Below are 17349 nucleotides of genomic sequence, written 5' to 3' on the forward strand. Positions count from 1 at the left end.
TGTTTATTTGGGGGTGACTTGCTCTTTAACTCCCGCAGAGAGCAGATATGACCTGGGTGACCGAGAGCTGCTGGCCGTAATGCTCGCTATTGAGGAGTGGAGACACTGGCTGGAGGGGGCAGAAACACCTTTCGTCATCTGGACTGACCACAAAAATCTGGTTTACCTGAGAGAAGCTAAGAGGCTTAATCCATAACAGTACAGGTGGTCTCTCTTCTCATATTTCAATTTCCAGATTTCTTACCGCCCTTGGTCTAAAAACACAAAACCAGACGCCCTCTCCAGGTTGTACCCTCCGGATCAGGAGGTTGAGCCCTCCCACCATTCTCCTCCAGCATGTGTGGTGGGAGGAGTCACGTGGGAGATCCGGGATCAGGTGCTGGAGGCTCTTAAAACTGACCCAGGTCCAGGTAAGGGTCTACCTGGCTGGCTTTATGTGCCACAAGGCTTAAGGGGCAAGGTCATCCATTGGGCACACACCGGCAGGTTTTCCCTGCACCCAGGTGCAGGTCGCATTATTGCCCTATTGAAACTGACTTTCTGGTGGCCTGCTATGTACAAGGACGTGAAGGACTACATCTCGGCATGCCACGTATGTGCCCAACAGAAGGGGGACCATCGGTCTCCAGCAGGCTTATTAAATCCCCTTCCTACTCCCTCACGTCCCTGGTCACACATAGCCTTAGATTTCGTCTGTGGGTTGCCTGATTCGCATGGTTTTTCCACCATCCTCACCATAGTGGACAGGTTTTTGAAGGCTTGCCACCTCGTACTCCTGAAGTCTCTCCCTTCCCCCTCTGTTACCGCTAAACTCCTCGTTAAGCATGTGTTCAGGTTGCACAGGATTCCAGAGGAGATTCTCTCAGATCGGGGACCTGAATTCATCTCCAAGTTATGGAAGGAGTTCGTCGAGGCTCTGGGGGCTAAGGTCTCCCTCACTTCCGGATATCACCCACAGACGAATGGACAATGTGAGTGCATGAACCAGGAGCTCAGGGCCATGCTGCGCTGCGTCTGCTCTTCACACCCATCCTCCTGGAGCTCCCACCTCGCCTGGGTGGAGTACGCTCTCAACTGCCATGTTTCAACCGCTACAGATCAGTCCCCATTTGAAGCCTTTCTTGGTTACCAGCCATCCCTGTTTCCCCAGCAGTCCTCGGCTCCATCTTCGGTCCCCCAGTGTCTCCAGGGTGCCAGACGGGCGTGGGCGTCCACCCGGGCCACTCTGGACAGGACGGCTGACAGGAACAAGCGGCTGGCGGACCGCTAGCGACTTCCGGCCCCGGATTACGCCCCAGGTCAGGAAGTATGGCTTTCGTCTAAGGACATCCCGCTGAAGGCCACCTCCCGTAACTTCACTCCCAGATTCATAGGCCCGTTTAAAATCCTGGAGGTCCCCACTCCCTCCACGGTTCGACTAGAGCTCCCACGCTCGCTCCGGATCCACCCGGTTTTTCATGTGTCCCTGGTCAAGCCTGTGGGTTCTAGTCCCCTCTGTCCTGTGCCGGCTTCCCCCCCACCTGCGAGGTACTACAAGGGGGGCCTCTTCTACACGGTTCGCAGGATCCTGGATTCCTGGCCCCGCGGCCGTGGCACCCAGTACCTGGTCGATTGGGAGGGTTACTGCCCGGAGGAGCATTACTGGGTCCCCCGTTCCTTTATTGAAGACCCGTCCCTGATCCGGGACTACGAGGCTGCATCTGCTGGGATGCCAGGAGGCGTCTGTTGGGGAAGGGGGGGGGGGGGGGGGTACTGTTGTGTGCCGGGGTGAGTGCTCCTCTCATTTTTGTTCCATCTGTGAGCAGATGTGTTTCAGGAGAGGGAGGCTCCAGCTGCAGCTCACTAACAATCAGCAGGTCCAGCTATAAGAGGAGGAGGAGAACACATCTCGACGCCGGATGATTAACTACAACTTGGTAGTTCCAGCCCTTTGTGTCTCCAGGTTAACTCTAGTGATTTTTGGATTTTAGAACCCTTGTGGATATACTTGTGCTTACCTGTTCCCAGGAGTTTTGTAACGTTTGTGGACCTTACCTTGACTCCTCAGGATCTTCTTGGACTTCTGAAGCTTCTGGAGCTTCTCTGGTTTTCCTGTGGCTCCTCTGACTACTTGGGCATTTCCACGATCCTGCGGGATTACTCACCTGTGCCCCATAAATCTCCTGGACGCAGCATTCACCTTTCTCCTCTCTGCCAGCCCACTCTCCTGGCGCCCCCTCTCCTGGACACCCCCTCTTGGATTCACCCCGGCACTCCACCTACCCTCCCCAATTCCTCAGCCCCCAGCTTCCCGTAAGACTGTACTCTTTACCTTCCTAGTTTAGACTTACCTTCTTGGACTCACCTGTTCCTCTGCTCTCCCCTCTTCAGATGCTCTGGTTCTGTTGCAATTCCTACTGGACCATATCCAGTGCGCCCTCAGTTCCTGATTTTTTAAAAATAAAATTCTTTAATTTTTCTAATTGACTCATGAGTGGTGAATTCTGCATGTCTTGGGTTAAACTCGTCCCCAAAACCATGCCAATAAGCTTCTTGCAAAAGAGTGAACAAGAATGTTTTACTGCATCTTTTTTTTATTGTTTTTAGGAGGAAATATAGATAAGAAATCACAAGCATAACATTATTACTTTACATTACATCAGTTTCCCATAAAAGTTGATCACAAATGTTTTGACAATAGCCAGAAGTGCGATCTCCTGACACAGGGGGACAGAATATTTCATGGGAACACAATTTCTCACAACACCTGACCTCCTGGCTGACGTCAGCCCTCCTCCATGTGTGAACTGTGACTGCTTCAATAATAGAACTAGCTTGCTTCCTTCAGGACTGGTAGGTTGATAAAATAGTCATAATTATAAATGCTTTTTTAAAGAGGTTGAGAAGCTTGTTTTAAGCTTTGTGTGGTTTAGACTACACAGGTTGGAAATCCATTATACAGTCAAACTCATGAGTGAGCCACCATAGCTGCAATACCTTCTCTGAACTGCATGGCGCTAAAGAGTCACATTTTTTTCATCATGATTTCAATAGGTTTCACACACGGGGCCTTTAAGGGTGTGCACACTTATACATCCACATCATTTTAGTTTTTTAGGTTTTCTTTCCTCCACTTAAAGGATCTCAGTTATTTATTAGTTTATTTTTTCAATTTAGTGGTACAGCTTATAGGACACAATAAAGGTGGTTAAAGTTCCGAAATGATTTATCTTTGTCTCATGTTAGTACAGCACAGGAACCTGACATTTTACCTCGGGTGTGCAGGCTTTTTAGCCTAGTGAACTAGACCAAATTCTTGCTTTGCAAAGAATGGTCTAGGCATGCTCCATTGGAACCTCAGCAGCTCCTACCAGGACTCTGGCTAGCCAATCACAGCTCTCTAGAGGGGTTTCAAACACATAAAGAGCTGTGATTGGTCCATAATGGTGGGCCAATCATTATGCTCTATCTGCTTAGTGAACAAATCACAGAGCTTTATCCACTTTGTGGGCCAATCAGGGCACTCTATACGCCTGGCGGGTGGGATGATGCAACAGAGTGAAACAAGAGTATGTCACATTCTTTGTCCAGTGGAATGCGGAGATCATTTGAGAGACGACGGTAGAACCCGCCCCACAACCGAGAGCCGTCAATGGAGCATGGCCAGACTAAATAATACATTTATTTAGTCTGGCTTGCCAGGCTACAGGCTTTTGATATTCACTGTAGAAAACTGGTGTTTAGAACTCTCGTTTCCTCTGGCAATACGCGTTCGGGGGAGAGATCTGTGACCTTGTATGTATTTAAACGCTAGCTTGTTTAGCGGATTTGCCATTGCAGCTTTAACTTGGCGACGGTGGCACAGGAGTTAAGTGCTCGCCCCGTAATCGGAATGTTGCAGTTTCGAGCCCCGCTTAGTCTGTCGCTGTCATTGTGTCCTTGGGCAAGACACTTAACCCATCTTGCCTGCTGGTCATGGTCGGAGGGACCGGTGGCGCCTGTGCTCGGCAGCCTCGCCTCTGTCAGTGCACCCCAGGGCAGCTGTGGCTACATTGTAGCTCATCCCCATCAGCGTGTGAATGGGTGAATGACTGACTGTGTTGTAAAGCGCCTTGGGGGGTTCCAGGACTCTAGAAGGTGCTATATCAAATACAGGCCATTTACCATTTAGCATCATTTAGTTTATATATTTATCACACAAGCACATGATTATATTTTTATTTAGTTTGGTACCTAAAAAGGTTGTATGGACGCAGGTCTGATAATTAAACTATTTCTGGTTTACTTCCAACATCTCTGTGTTACAGGTGGTGTCGTTTATCGCGCTGGGCTTGATGTCCATAATGATTCCTCAGTGCTCAGTGTTTGAGGCTCTGGTGGCTGTGTGTGTGTTCTTGGGGCTCTGTGATGGATGCTTTCTCACCATGATGGCTCCCATAGCTTTTGAGCTAGTTGGGCCCATGCAGGCGTCACAGGCCATTGGTTACCTCCTTGGTCTCATGTCTCTCCCTATGACAGCTGGTCCACCCATTGCTGGTAAGTGTGTCATGAGTGAACATTGATGCGCCTTAAGTACTATTCTGTTTGCAGTTTTGTCAGAATTGGTGTCTGTATTGCTTAGAAAATAACATAAAAATTACACAATAATGGGCTCGACACACTGGCGGCAACAAACGACTGTGATCAACTAAACTTTTTGCTATCGTTTTGATAACCTGACACACGGGAGGCGGCAGTGGCCAGTGGCAAAAGTCAAGGCAAGGCAACTTTATTTGTATAGCACCTTACAACAGTATAAAACCGACCAAAGTGCTTCACAGAAATTAAAACATTAAAAAACAATACATAACATAAAAATGCATAAAAACTCAAGCTTAAGAATGAACTAAAAAGCCAGTGATGCGCTCTGTTCCAGGGCGAATAGCAAGACTTCTGTTGTTCTGAATGACCGTCAGATTGGAGGGAATATTGGGTCATTAAAGCAGTTCAGAGTTTAAAAAGTGGCAGATATGAAGTCTCAAGAGGTTTTGCTAGAGTTAAGTGAAGTCTTATATCTGACTTTACTGTATAAAAAAGAAAAGTACATGAATGGGTTCATCCCATATTACAAACAGAAAAAGAAACAGTGAATATGAGATCACGCCAACAGCCTTTTTGTGAAGATCTCAAAATTCTTTTGTGTAAATGTTGTAAAGCTCTTGGAAATCCGACACAGCAAGCCCAGAGATGCATTCTGTCTGCTCATTGGTCAGTCAACGAGACTTCTGCTGATTGGTCCTCCATTGATGAAAAGTAGAAAATTTTCTACTTTCTAAGATCGAGTTGCTAGCTCTCCTATGCAAGACACATGCAGTTGTGCACAATGTCACGTGCACGATTTTCGAGTGTCACTTAGCAGGAGGGAGACCCACGGTTATCGCTTTGTTCCGCATGTCTCATCAAAAATGAACGGAGGAGAGGCGATGTCACCTCCCGTGTGTCGAGCCCGTAAAATATGTGATTATTTTGGGAATTGTGTGATATGACTTTTTAAAGTGGTACACCGGCAGAGACCAAAATGGCTAGAAATGGAAGAGTCAGGTGTATCGTAACCATGGTAACTCTGATGAGCAATGGGCATCAGCTTTAACATTTCTGATCTTGGTATTTCTTACATTTCTTTTACAGTTTACTCAACATTGTTCTTTCAGGTCTTTTGTAGCATCAGCTGACCTATTTGAACTATTGTGGGCTGACACACGGGAGACGGCATCGCCTCTCCTCCATTCATTTTCAATGAGACATGCGCGAGTCAGCGACAAAGCGATAATCGCGGGTCTCCCTCCTACTAAGAGAAACGCGAAAAACGTGCTTCTGAAATTTTGCACTCGTGCACGTGTCGTGCACATGCGACCCAGCGACGCGATCCCAGAAAGTTGAAATATTTTCAACTTTTCATCGCTGTCGCTCCGATGAGGACCAATCAACGGAGGTTTCATTCACTGACCAATGAACGGACAGGATGCTCCGTACATCTCCATGCAAACATGAAGGAGAAGTTGATTATTATTATGTTTTATATACTAAAATCAGGAGTAAGATTTCACATAACTCTAGCAGCATCTTGTGAAACATCATATCTACCACTTTTTTAACTCTGAACCGCTTAAATAACCTTAATTCCCTCCAACCTGACACAGCTAAACAAAACAACGGAAGTTTAGATTTTGCCATGGAACAGAACGCGTAGACGGCTTTGCCGCTGCCGCAGATGGCCTCCCGTCGTCGTCTTTCTCCGCTTATCCGGGTCCGGGTCGCTGGGGCAGCATCCCAACTAAGGAGCTCCAGACCATCCTCTCCCCGGCCACCTCCACCAGATTCTCCGGCAGGACCCCAAGGCGTTCCCGGACCAGATTGGAGATGTAACCTCTCCAACGTGTCCTGGGTCGACCCGGGTGCCTCCTGCCGGCAGGACATGCCCGAAACACCTCCCCAGGGAGGCGTCCAGGAGGCATCCTGACCAGATGCCCAAACCACCTCAACTGACTCCTCTCGATCCGGAGGAGCAGCGGTTCTACTCCGAGTCCCTCCCCTAATGTCCGAGCTCCTCACCCTATCTCTAAGGCTGAGCCCGGCCACCCTACGGAGGAAACTCGGTCATTACCCAAAGCTCATGACCATAGGTGAGGATTGGGACGTAGATCTACCGGTAAATCGAGAGCCTGGCTTTCTGGCTCAGCTCCCTCTTCACCACGACAGATCGGCTCAGCGTCTAATCCGCCTGTCGATCTCCCGATCCCTCCTACCCTCACTCGTGAACAAGACCCAGAGATACTTAAACTCCTCCACTTGAGGTAGGACCTCTCTCCCAACCCAGAGTTGGCAAGCCACCCTTTTCTGGTCGAGAACCATGGTCTCAGATTTGGAGGTGCTGATCCTCATCCCAGCCACTTCACACTCGGCCGCGAACCTACCCAGCAAGAGCTGAAGGTCAGAGCTGGATGAAGCTAGGAGGACCACATCATCCACAAAAAGCAGAGACGAGATTATCCTGCCACCAAACTCGACACACTCCACACCACGCATTGAAGCCCCCCAGCAGGACAATGGAGTCACCTGATGGAGCACTATCTAGCACTCGTCCCAGGGTCTCCAAAAAGGGTGGGTACTCTGAACTGATATTTGGCCCATAAGCACAAACAACAGTCAGGACCCGTTCCCCGACCCGAAGGCGCAGGGAAGCTACCCTCTCGTCCCCCAGGGTAAACCCCAACACACAGGCAGAGAGTCTTGGGGCTAACAAAAAGCCAACCCCAGCCTTCCGCCTCTCACTCGGAACAACTCCAGCAAAGGAGAATGTCCAACCCCTCTCAAGGACTTGAGTTCCAGAGCCAATGCTATGTGTCGAGGTGAGTCTGACTATATCTAGCCGGTACCGCTCAACCTCTGCCACAAGCTCCTGCTCCTTCCCTGCCAGCGAGGTGACATTCCATGTCCCAAAAATCAGTTTCCTTGTCCGGGGATCGGACCGCCAAGGCTCCCGCCTCGGTCTAGAATTTCGCTGATCGCGGTCGTTTGTCGCCTCCCGTATGTCGAGCCCCTTAGATGTGGAGTTGTAGTTGTAGCATTTACCATATTTCATGATTATGCAAAGCCTTATGGGCTCGACACACGGGAGGCGACATCGCCTCTTCTCCAATGAGACATGCGCGAAAAAGCGATAATCACGGGCCTCCCCCCCCCTACTAAGCGAAACGCGAAAAACGTGTGTGTGAAATTTTGCTCTCGTGCATGTGTCGTGCACAGGCGACCCTGCAACGCGATCCCAGAAAGTTGAAATATTTTCAACTTTTCATCGCTGTCGCTCGGACGAGGACCAATCAACGAAGGTTTCATTCACTGACCAATGAGCGGACAGGATGAGCCCTTTAGCTTTCAAAACAGAATTAAAAACGTTTTTTTTATAAACAATCTAGTTTTTGTTTGTGATTAAATTCTTGGAAACTACATAATAGTGCCAATTAGTAACCAAACTCCGTGGGGACAGAACATGAAAGGTACAAAATCGTTCGTCCCATTCGAAATGGAGGAATGTGTCCTTAGTGTCGGTGAAAATGTTTGAAAAGTGGCAGCTGTTAGAAAATGGTAAAAATTTCTTGTTTCAGAAAGTGTTTCAGGCTTGAACAAGGAACAAAATCAAGCGTAGATGGGTAAAATAACATAAATGTCCTCATCTTGTTTTGCTTTGCAGGAATTCTCCACGATCACTTTGGAGATTATACGGTAGCGTTCTCCCTGGCAGGGGTACCTCCTATGGTTGGGGGTGTGGTGCTGTTTTTTGTTCCCTTGATACACCGCAGGCTTCAGCGAGGCCACGCATTGCCGGAGGAGACATCCACCACTGCCCACATGTTGCCCAGCACCCCACCAGCCGAGGAGCCGAGGAGCTGTTCCAACGGAGACATCCTGCCTGGTTACACCGACGTAGAGACCCACATCTGAGTCACATCCTACCAAGGTTCCTGTCCGCTCTTACACGTGAGTCTTCAATAAATCTGTCCGCTTCTTGTTTCACATATTCTGTTTTCTTTTGTTGTTGTGTTTTTTTGTTAGGGATTCAACCCACCAGCACTTTTCACATCCGTAGATCGCCTGCCTCTCTAACAGAAGTCTCAGCTATGGGCTTCCTGTTACCTTAAATCTGTCACCCTTCCAAATCCCTGCTGGCTGTTTGCTTTTCCGTGCAATGAGAAGGTGAGAAGGCAACTCTAACTAAAGAGGGTAAAAAGAAGGAGCTTCAGTGTTGGATGATGGAGGAGGAAAAGCACACCATTCTCTCATCTAGGAGCATTTTATCGCTGGGAGTCTGTGGAAACAGAAAAAAAAGACTGAATGACGGCATTAATCTTTCTACCAGAGCGTTGAATCTGCTTAGCTCTTTGATTTTAAGTCAGCTCAATGCTAAGATGAAGAGGCATAAAAAGTGAGATGTAGTAAAGGGAAAAGTTCAAATGTTCTTTTATCTAGTACCTCATACATGTAGGTTTTTATTACATTAGCCTATGTTACTTAAACAGTCTTTTCCTCTTACAAGCAGGATTTATGCACTCAGCTTTCTTCTATTGCATGTGCTTTCTGCTGACAGCTCCAACAAAAACACGGACATCTCTTTGTAAACGCATCTTCTTTTAAATGTGTCCTCAAATAGATGAGTCGCCAGATTCAATCAGCTCAGCGGGATTCAGATCCTGATTACATTCCCAGTCAGGGTCAGAAACCTCAACAGGGGGACTTTTATCTCTCTGCCTTCAAGGCAGACAGATGTGTGATTGTAGCAGCAGATGATTTTACAGCACGCTTCATCTTTTTATTGTGTTTTAGAAACTTTTTGGTCAATTTTTTTGCTATATGTGAGTATAAAGATACATTTCTGATGGATGAATGAATGAATAGCTGACGCAAGATCCTTCTCATCAGTCTGAAAAATGTTTTTAGTTTTCACAATCAGCAAAAAGTTATTTTTGCATTTTAAAGTTACTGCAACAAAACAAACAAACAAAAAAAAACCCAACAGATTTCTACTATGTTTGCTAATTGTAGCTAAAATATTTGGAATAGTTGTTATATTAAGCGTAATCACTGTTAGTTTTTTATCAATTACAAAAAAGCCAAATATTTCTACTGTTTTAGTTTAAACTGTTCCTTCATTCAAGTGCTTGTGTGTGTGTGTGTGTGTGTGTGTGTGTGTGTGTGTGTGTTTCTGCGATTCGTTGACAGAGATGATTTAGCCACAATATAAAACCATCACTAAGACAGCAAATATCAGATTACAGAAGGATCTTGAACAGAGTTACCTGTCAGTCCTTGAAACAGAGTTCTGCTTTGTCTGCCTTATGGCATGACTCCAGTAAGCCGTAGTGTGCGTGGGTCACAAGTAGGGGAGGAGCTTGTGAAATAGTGACTGGGCTTAAAGCTTCACAGGAGGAGTAAAGTCTGGTCACGTGAAGAGCTACACGCTCACCTTACTCGCTGCTGTAAGATGTTGGAACATCCATAGCAGCTCTATAAAAAGAAAAAAGCATTTCTGTCCAGCATGTTGTTAGTGAGCAGATGAGACGATCAAATCTGGCACGGTCCGAAGGAGCAGTGCCACCTTGCATTTGGCTGGTTCTGTGATTGTTGTCGAGCTGACATGGCAGCAGGTTAGGAAGAAGCCAGCTGAAGCCTGATTTGATCATTTGCTGTGATTCTGTGGTCCAATTATTTTGGTGTTCTTTACACTGATGCTTCAGTGACGTGAGTCACGTGTGGTGACCTCTCACCACACATAAAAAAGTTTAAGGACCTTTTGGTTTTTGTTCCGTCATCTGAATGTGATCAAGTAATTGATTAGCTTGGACCCCCATTTTGAATTAGACAACACTATAAAGATAAAGCTGGGCACAAAACACCCAACCTGGTGGGTTTTATTTGCATGAGGGGATGATTGCAATATGATGTAGGCAGTTTAAAAGCCTAGATTGATGAACCTATGTACCCTGTTGACGTTACTGAGACTAGATCTGCCAAACGGCCCTCATCAGGCCCATTCTTAGATCATCCAATCAATTAGCTGCTTTTTCCTTTAGCCTTGTCTGAGGGGACCAATCTCTTCTCAGGCTCTATGGATACTAAACATCATAGCCTTGTTGAGATTTCTTTGTAATTTATTTTTTAAAATAAACATTCGGACCACCTCTTTCTGCACCCTGAGGTTACATGTTCTCCTGAACTTTGGAGATCCTTTATGTGAAGCAAAGATGAACGAGTTGGATTGTGTTTGACTGAACTGGAAGGCTCAAGAAGAAAAAGGGAAGGCCCTGGTGTCGTCAGGTTTTCCTTTTCTTCTCTGCTTTCGCCACCGTAATTCAGACTGTTTCTGTTTTATAGCAGCTCAGAGCCCAAGAGCTGCACAAACCTCACTGCTGACTGCAGCTGGGAGCTCTGCTATGCAGAAAACACTTCTAACATATACCTCAGTAATCGAATACTCCTCAGCAGTCCAATTCAGCACGCTCTTCTTTCTTGATTCCTCATCCTTTTTTTTAACTGTGACATTTGACACATACCTAGTGTCAGTCTGACTTGATTCCTTTAAAATCTCTTTAAACCGTAGGAAATGTCTCACTACTTTAGTATTCACAACTATTTGGATATTTTGTTTAGTTTGTCCACCCTTTAATGTGTTTATTTCTCATCTTGTACCCTGAATGGTCAGAATTTTTGCCATTTGTTCTAAAGAAAGTCTTTCCATGTTTGCACGGTGAGAAAAGCTGAAATCTTAGTGGAAACAGGAGATTGTAAACAGTGGATCTGCATGTGAAAAGTCTAAACCATAGGCCTCTAGTTTGACTAAGGGTTTGGTAGCTTTTCCTGCCAGTGCAACGCGTGTTTGCACCTTTTGCTAATAAAATATGAGTTTTTGTTTTGCCCGTCTACCAGCCGTATAAGCTATGCAATTCATACCGAGTTTAAATCCCAAACTGGAACATTTGTTCCAAATTTTATAACAGTTGCTTAGATAAACCTGCAGAAATTCCAATAATTAGCATCAGTTTAAAAAAAAAAAAAAAGATGTTTTTAAGTACGCCTTTTAGGCGAAACAAACAGCATACGTCCATGTGTAAATAGATTTATAGGGGCTGAATAAAGAAGCATTATATTGTCCTTTTGAGCGGCACTAAGTAAAAAAAATCTGTTACAATGAAAATGTCGCACTGGTTTATGACTGCAATCAAGCTAGAGGCCTATGTCAGTGAACTCATGGGGTTTATGAGTTTTAAAGAAACTGTTGAAGAGCCTCTCGGAGAAGTTGTGTGTTTGGGTAACGCCAGCGATGGACCTGTCTGCACAAAGTTAGATGTACAGATTCAAGTATGAGTATGCAGTAATACGACTGCAGCCCTTTTCATGTTCCTTTGTTGGTCAGCAGCTCACAGCACTGTACAGACATCAGAGCTGCCTTACATTAACTCACCAGTAGCAGGAGATTCATCTGAGCAGTGGAAAGACATTTGTTTCCAGATGGATTTTTTTTATAGCTCATCCTTTTGTTTAATGGCAGTATTAACATTATCTTCCCCTCAGTTTTTGCCTGGTGCTCGCTGTTATTAGCTACTGTAGATTTCAAAATAGAAAAACAGCAGTTTTGGTATAATTTACAGTTTTTTTTTAAATTATAAATCATTTGTTGTTTTTTTATTTGTTGGTGTTTTTAGAAAAACTACTGGCATGAGAGCCGTTTTAAATGAAAGGTCGTGCTTATTGGTGAAGGAATGAAATGAAGAATGACAGAATGCATGTGGGTGGTTGTAGGGTGTTTGTGTAATCAGTGTTTGGGCTCGCCAAGGTTCTTTTTTTTTACATCTATGGAGCATTTCTGTGCTCTCCTTCCTGTGACTGCTGAAGTCTGAACTTGTCAGACTCTAGATGATAAATGCTCACTTTCAGTTTGCATCTGTCTTCTGCAGCAGACAGAGCTGTTACCAGGAGCAGCTATAGACTCTTTAGATCCTACCTAAATGTGCTACTAACACTACCACTGCTACTTTTAAGACTTTTTATAGTCACAAGGTTTTATTTTCTTCATAAATGTTGAATTTCTAGTCATTTCTTTCCTGATTTTTCTCTCTTCTGCTGCTTGAGACACGTGACACAAACAGTATGCAGGTCAAAGCCTCAGCGGGGCACATGGGAGGTGAATTTCAAACGCTTTCTGACATGTGACTAAACAAAATCAGCCTGGAGTGCAATCCTCAGCTGTAACAGTATTTTTGAAGTCCACACAGAACAGGCCGGTAAAACAATTAAGTGTTGAAACTGCATGCTCTTTCTTAACAGAATGGTCGTTTCTGCTGATTATAAAACCCCTCAAATATATTTTTAGCACCTGTGCCATTCCTTTGTGCTCCTCTGACCTTTGTCTGCTTATTAACTGCTGTGCTTTTTCACAAACTGTATGTGAAACCTGATAGCTGAAGGGTCTGATTGTTAGAAATCTGAGCCATTAATCTCAAGACCTCATAGATTAGGAGACTTTCAGCAAAAATACGTTGTAGTGCTTTTGCCAAGGCAGATATCATTTATCATTGTGAAGGACGGATTTGTAACTTGGTTTCTACTTTAGAAAAGTAGCTTTCATGTATATTTTAATGTCATTTTTACAGGTGTTGTTGTTTAAATGCTGGTCGTATATTCATGGTCCTACAACAACATTCAGCCCAGGCCTTTCTGAAGCCTTACATGGTGAAATATGCACATAATTTCTGTACAGCAATTCTTAGCTTTCCTTTTCTAATCTCCTTCAAGTTGCTGCAACTAAATCTCCTCCGCCTCTCTGATCGTCCTAAATCTGCAGGCTTTTTGTCTTACTCAAGCTCTAACTGCTGGTTTATTCAGTGCACAGCGTGTTCTAACAAGACCAGTGCCATCACTAGTTCCGAAATGAAATCGTGCTGCTAGAGAAAAGTTTATAATATTTTTTGTTTGCTATAATTTTAAACTTTGTGTCAAAAAAATGTAAAATCTTTTCTAATAAACCTGCAATAAAGCTGTTGCCATTCATGCCTGTGTCCTCAGATATCTTCCAGTGTTTACAGATGTGGAGATTTTCTAAAGGAAACCCAAGCTTCAACACTTGTTGAGCGACACAGCAAATGTGCTTTCAGATGTATAATCTGCTCATTATCACCACAGCAACATGGCCGAGTTCAGTCAGGCATTAAGTCCTCTCTAGACTTCTCATTCCCTTCATGGTTTCACACCCAGGCGCCCAATCACTCTGAGCCATAAAGAGCATGCTCAACTGGATCCTCTCCTTGCACACACAGGGAACCATTGTGTACGAGCCACAAGTGGAGGCTAAATCAGATTCTGGGCCAGAGACACTCTTCTGTAATTTTTAAAGGACAAATATAAACACAGTAATGATAAGTAATCGCTTTATGCTGTCAAACATCAGCTGTAAAGCTCTCTATTATACCATGAATTGGTTCTACTAATGCAGTGAAGTCATTTTTTTTAAACTTTTCTACTTTGAAGATAATGTGATTATACCTAACCACGCTGTCTGCCAGCTGTAGCTCATTAACGTTTATGAGGATGAACTCACTGTGGATGATTAAAAAAGGGTAACAAAGCGTAAAGAACAATCGAGTGGATCACAAATGTTATGCTCCTGACCAAATCATTTTAAATGGTTCTTTTGTGACGTTTCAGATCCATGAGAACTGTTCCTGATTTCACTTCCTTCTTGTTCTATTTTGTCTAGTCTTAGCCCTTAAGCTAGCTGCTATTGGAAGGGTGATCTCAGCATCAGCCAATCATGAAGAGCTTAAATGTACGCCCACCCATGGTGGGCACCCCGTGGGTATATAAGTGGAGCCACTTCACTGTTCGCCTCCGCTATCTCTTCAGGCCAAGCTTTAGAGCTATCTTTAAAGAGCATTATCCAAGAGCAAATTATCCTACTTACCAAGCATGTACAGTGACGTGAAGACCTGCCCGGCCTGCCAGACGGGCTTCATCTCCAGCGGTGACCTTCACGCCAAATGTGAGGTCTGTCTCGGGGCTCTTCACACTGGCCTGGCCCAGACCCCCCAGTTCTCGTACCCGTTTTGTGCCATCTGCCCGTAGCTGAAAGGGTCGAGTACTTCACCTCTGCCGCCAACGAGGAATTTCCGGTGGCTGACACTCACGTACTCACTGGACAAAGCCTTATTACAGTGCTTCAATGTCGGTCAGGAGCCGGCTGGCTCCAACCGGCTGGAAGATGACAACGACCTTGAGGAGTATGACGAGGCTGGCTGCCATAGCCCTTATTCCCTCCTGGAAAACACGGAGGTAGCCTCCCTCAGCAATTTCCTCTGCTCCATTGCCTTCATGCTCCTCCCTGCCAGCAGTCAGACCACTGCTCCAGGAGCTACCTGCCATCATCTCCGCGGCTGCGGTCCGCAAGGGGCTAGCCATCCCAGAACCGGCTCCACCTGATTTGGCGGGAAGTTTTGGGGCCACACAAACACGCTGTCCAGACCCCGTCCGGCCGCGCTTCCCAGCTGCCATGAGCTGCTGGTCCGCCGCTTTTTCCGAGCCTGCCAAGCTCAAAGCACCAGTCTCCACATATGTGCCCATAACAAAAGTTGAAGGCTTCTCTGACCAGGGCTGTCTAACCATTCCTCCACTGGAGCCAGACCTGGCCTCGCTGTTTGGTGCCAAGAACCACCTCGCTGGCCAGCGAGCAGTTTCCGCTTCCAAACACGATTAGCTCCTGGCACGGCTCACCGACCGTGCACACCAGTGCGCCTTCCAAACCGCCGCTGCAGGAAATAACATCGCCCTTCTTGCCTTTGGCGTCTCCAAAATGGTGGAACAGCTCGACGCTCCTGATGAGTCAAAAAAAAAAACATCATTAGCAAGACTGCTGATGCCATTCTCAATCTGTGTGCTGCTGTACTCACCGGTTCTGCTCGCATTGCTGCTAGGCAGACCCTCATCCAGCGGGCCTTGTGGCTCAAGGCCCTGCCCTCCATTCCCGAACACCTGCACAGAGAAATGTTGGAAGGCCCCATCACCTCTGACGTTCTGTTTGGTCCCCATATTAGGAGCGCCATCGAGAGAGCTCAAAAGACAGCTGAACTGTCAGCCACGGTGCGAGACCTGGTCCGCCCCCGGTCCACCTCTCACTCTAGCCATTCCTCCAGTGGATGGGACGAACACCGAGGCCAGCGGGGTCATTTCAAATGCCCAGCTGCACCACCCGCCTCTCAGAACCGGCCTCCCGCTTCGGCTCCACCTCAGTGGGACCAGAAATCTGACAACCAACGGTTCCGAAATAACCAGCAAATGTCATCCTGGCCTTCTCAGTCACAAGTACCTCGCCGAAAGCAACCAAGAAATTGACTCGTTGGGGGAATGTGTGTGTTAATGACTGTAATGTTAACTCTGGCTGATGTTGGTTTTGAAATAAAACCCAAAACCTTACATTGAGCAAAATCCTACAGTCCTCTGCAGAATCTTCTGCCGAATCCTGACACGTTCCCCACACCAAGCACTGCGAAACACCTGCATGTTCACGCAGTCAATCACATGACACCCCACAGCCAGCAGTAAAGGTGCATTCCATTTGCGCACTGGCCCTACCTTCCAGCCAGACCCAACACACCCCGCTCCCCCCACAACGTAGGGTGGGATGGGATGTCATGAAGCTATCGCGACCACGCGCTGCATTACAGTTCACGGCTCCATCCGCTGGCACTTTATCGTCCCCGTGCATGGGCCTGGCTCCCAATCGTTCTTTATCTTTGGACACCACGCTCCGCGGTGCGAATCAGCCTCTTCCAGCTGTTTCACACTCACCCTTTCGAGCGCAGCCCTCCATGGGTCACTCCCAGTTGTCCTCTGGTGCGAGTGACAGCGGTAAGGGCACAAACCCAGTCCTCAGACATAGTTCATGTGACCTTGAACACGTGTCCGCTGACGGAACGTGCACGAGAATGGCGCCACCTTTGTCACATGAGCAAATGGATATCAGACACCATTGATTATGGTCACACACTCCATTTTCAGTCCGCTCCTCCTCCCTTTAACGGGATCGTGGAGACGACGTTCACGTCACAGGAACAATCTCAGGCCCTAGAGCTGGAACTACGGGAACTTCTGTCCAAAGAAGCCATTTCCCAAGTTCCTCGCGGGCAAGAACACTCGGGCTTCTACTCCCGCTACTTCGTAGTACCGAAGAAGTTGGGAGAAATGAGACCAATACTCGACCTTTCCCTGTTCAACTGCTCCATAGCAGTGATGCATTTCTGCATGTTAACAATAAGGCAAGTCCTAGAATACGTGCGTTCTGGGGACTGGTTCACGTTGATAGACCTGAAAGACGCATACTTCCACATCCCAGTAATTCCCAAACACCGGAAGTTCCTGCGCTTTTCATTCAAGAGAGTTCAATACCAGTTCATTTGTCTCCCTTTCGGGTACTCACTTGCCCCACGCACCTTCTCCAAATGTCTGGAGACAGCTCTTCAGCCATTACGCATGGCAGGAATGAGGGTTCTATTTTACCTGGGTGATCTGCTCCTATTTGCCTGGTCCAAGGACGAGGCATCAGAGCAAACCAGGAAGTAAATAGAGCACCTGTCAACCCTGGGGTTTTCCATAAACTGGGAAATAAGCTCCATCTTTCCATCCCAGTCGATTGTGTTTCTCGGGGTGGAGCTGAACGCCTCCCTAATGAGAGCACATTTATCCCAGGCGAGAGCGGCAGATCTCACCAATGCGATCTCCCACGTGCAACCCTGCAAAATCATGAGAGCCCTCTGGGCATGATGGCTGATGCCCACGCTGTGGTGTCGT

General features: G+C 46.6%; 1 protein-coding gene across 1 annotated transcript in view; it reads left to right on the forward strand.

The window, feature by feature from the left end:
* The window catches only part of slc16a2 (solute carrier family 16 member 2), a 52451-nt gene extending 38891 nt beyond the window's left edge, over positions 1-13560 (forward strand). The window contains exons 5-7 of the mRNA XM_015946727.3: positions 4287-4515; positions 8210-8476; positions 8572-13560. Of these exons, the coding sequence (XP_015802213.3) occupies positions 4287-4515; positions 8210-8460 (480 nt within the window). The 3' untranslated portion in view covers positions 8461-8476; positions 8572-13560. The remainder of the gene's footprint in view (positions 1-4286; positions 4516-8209; positions 8477-8571) is intronic.
* Positions 13561-17349: the final 3789 nt, after the last annotated feature.

Source organism: Nothobranchius furzeri, chromosome 1 (genome assembly GCF_043380555.1).
Source record: "Nothobranchius furzeri strain GRZ-AD chromosome 1, NfurGRZ-RIMD1, whole genome shotgun sequence".
NCBI lineage: Eukaryota > Metazoa > Chordata > Actinopteri > Cyprinodontiformes > Nothobranchiidae > Nothobranchius > Nothobranchius furzeri.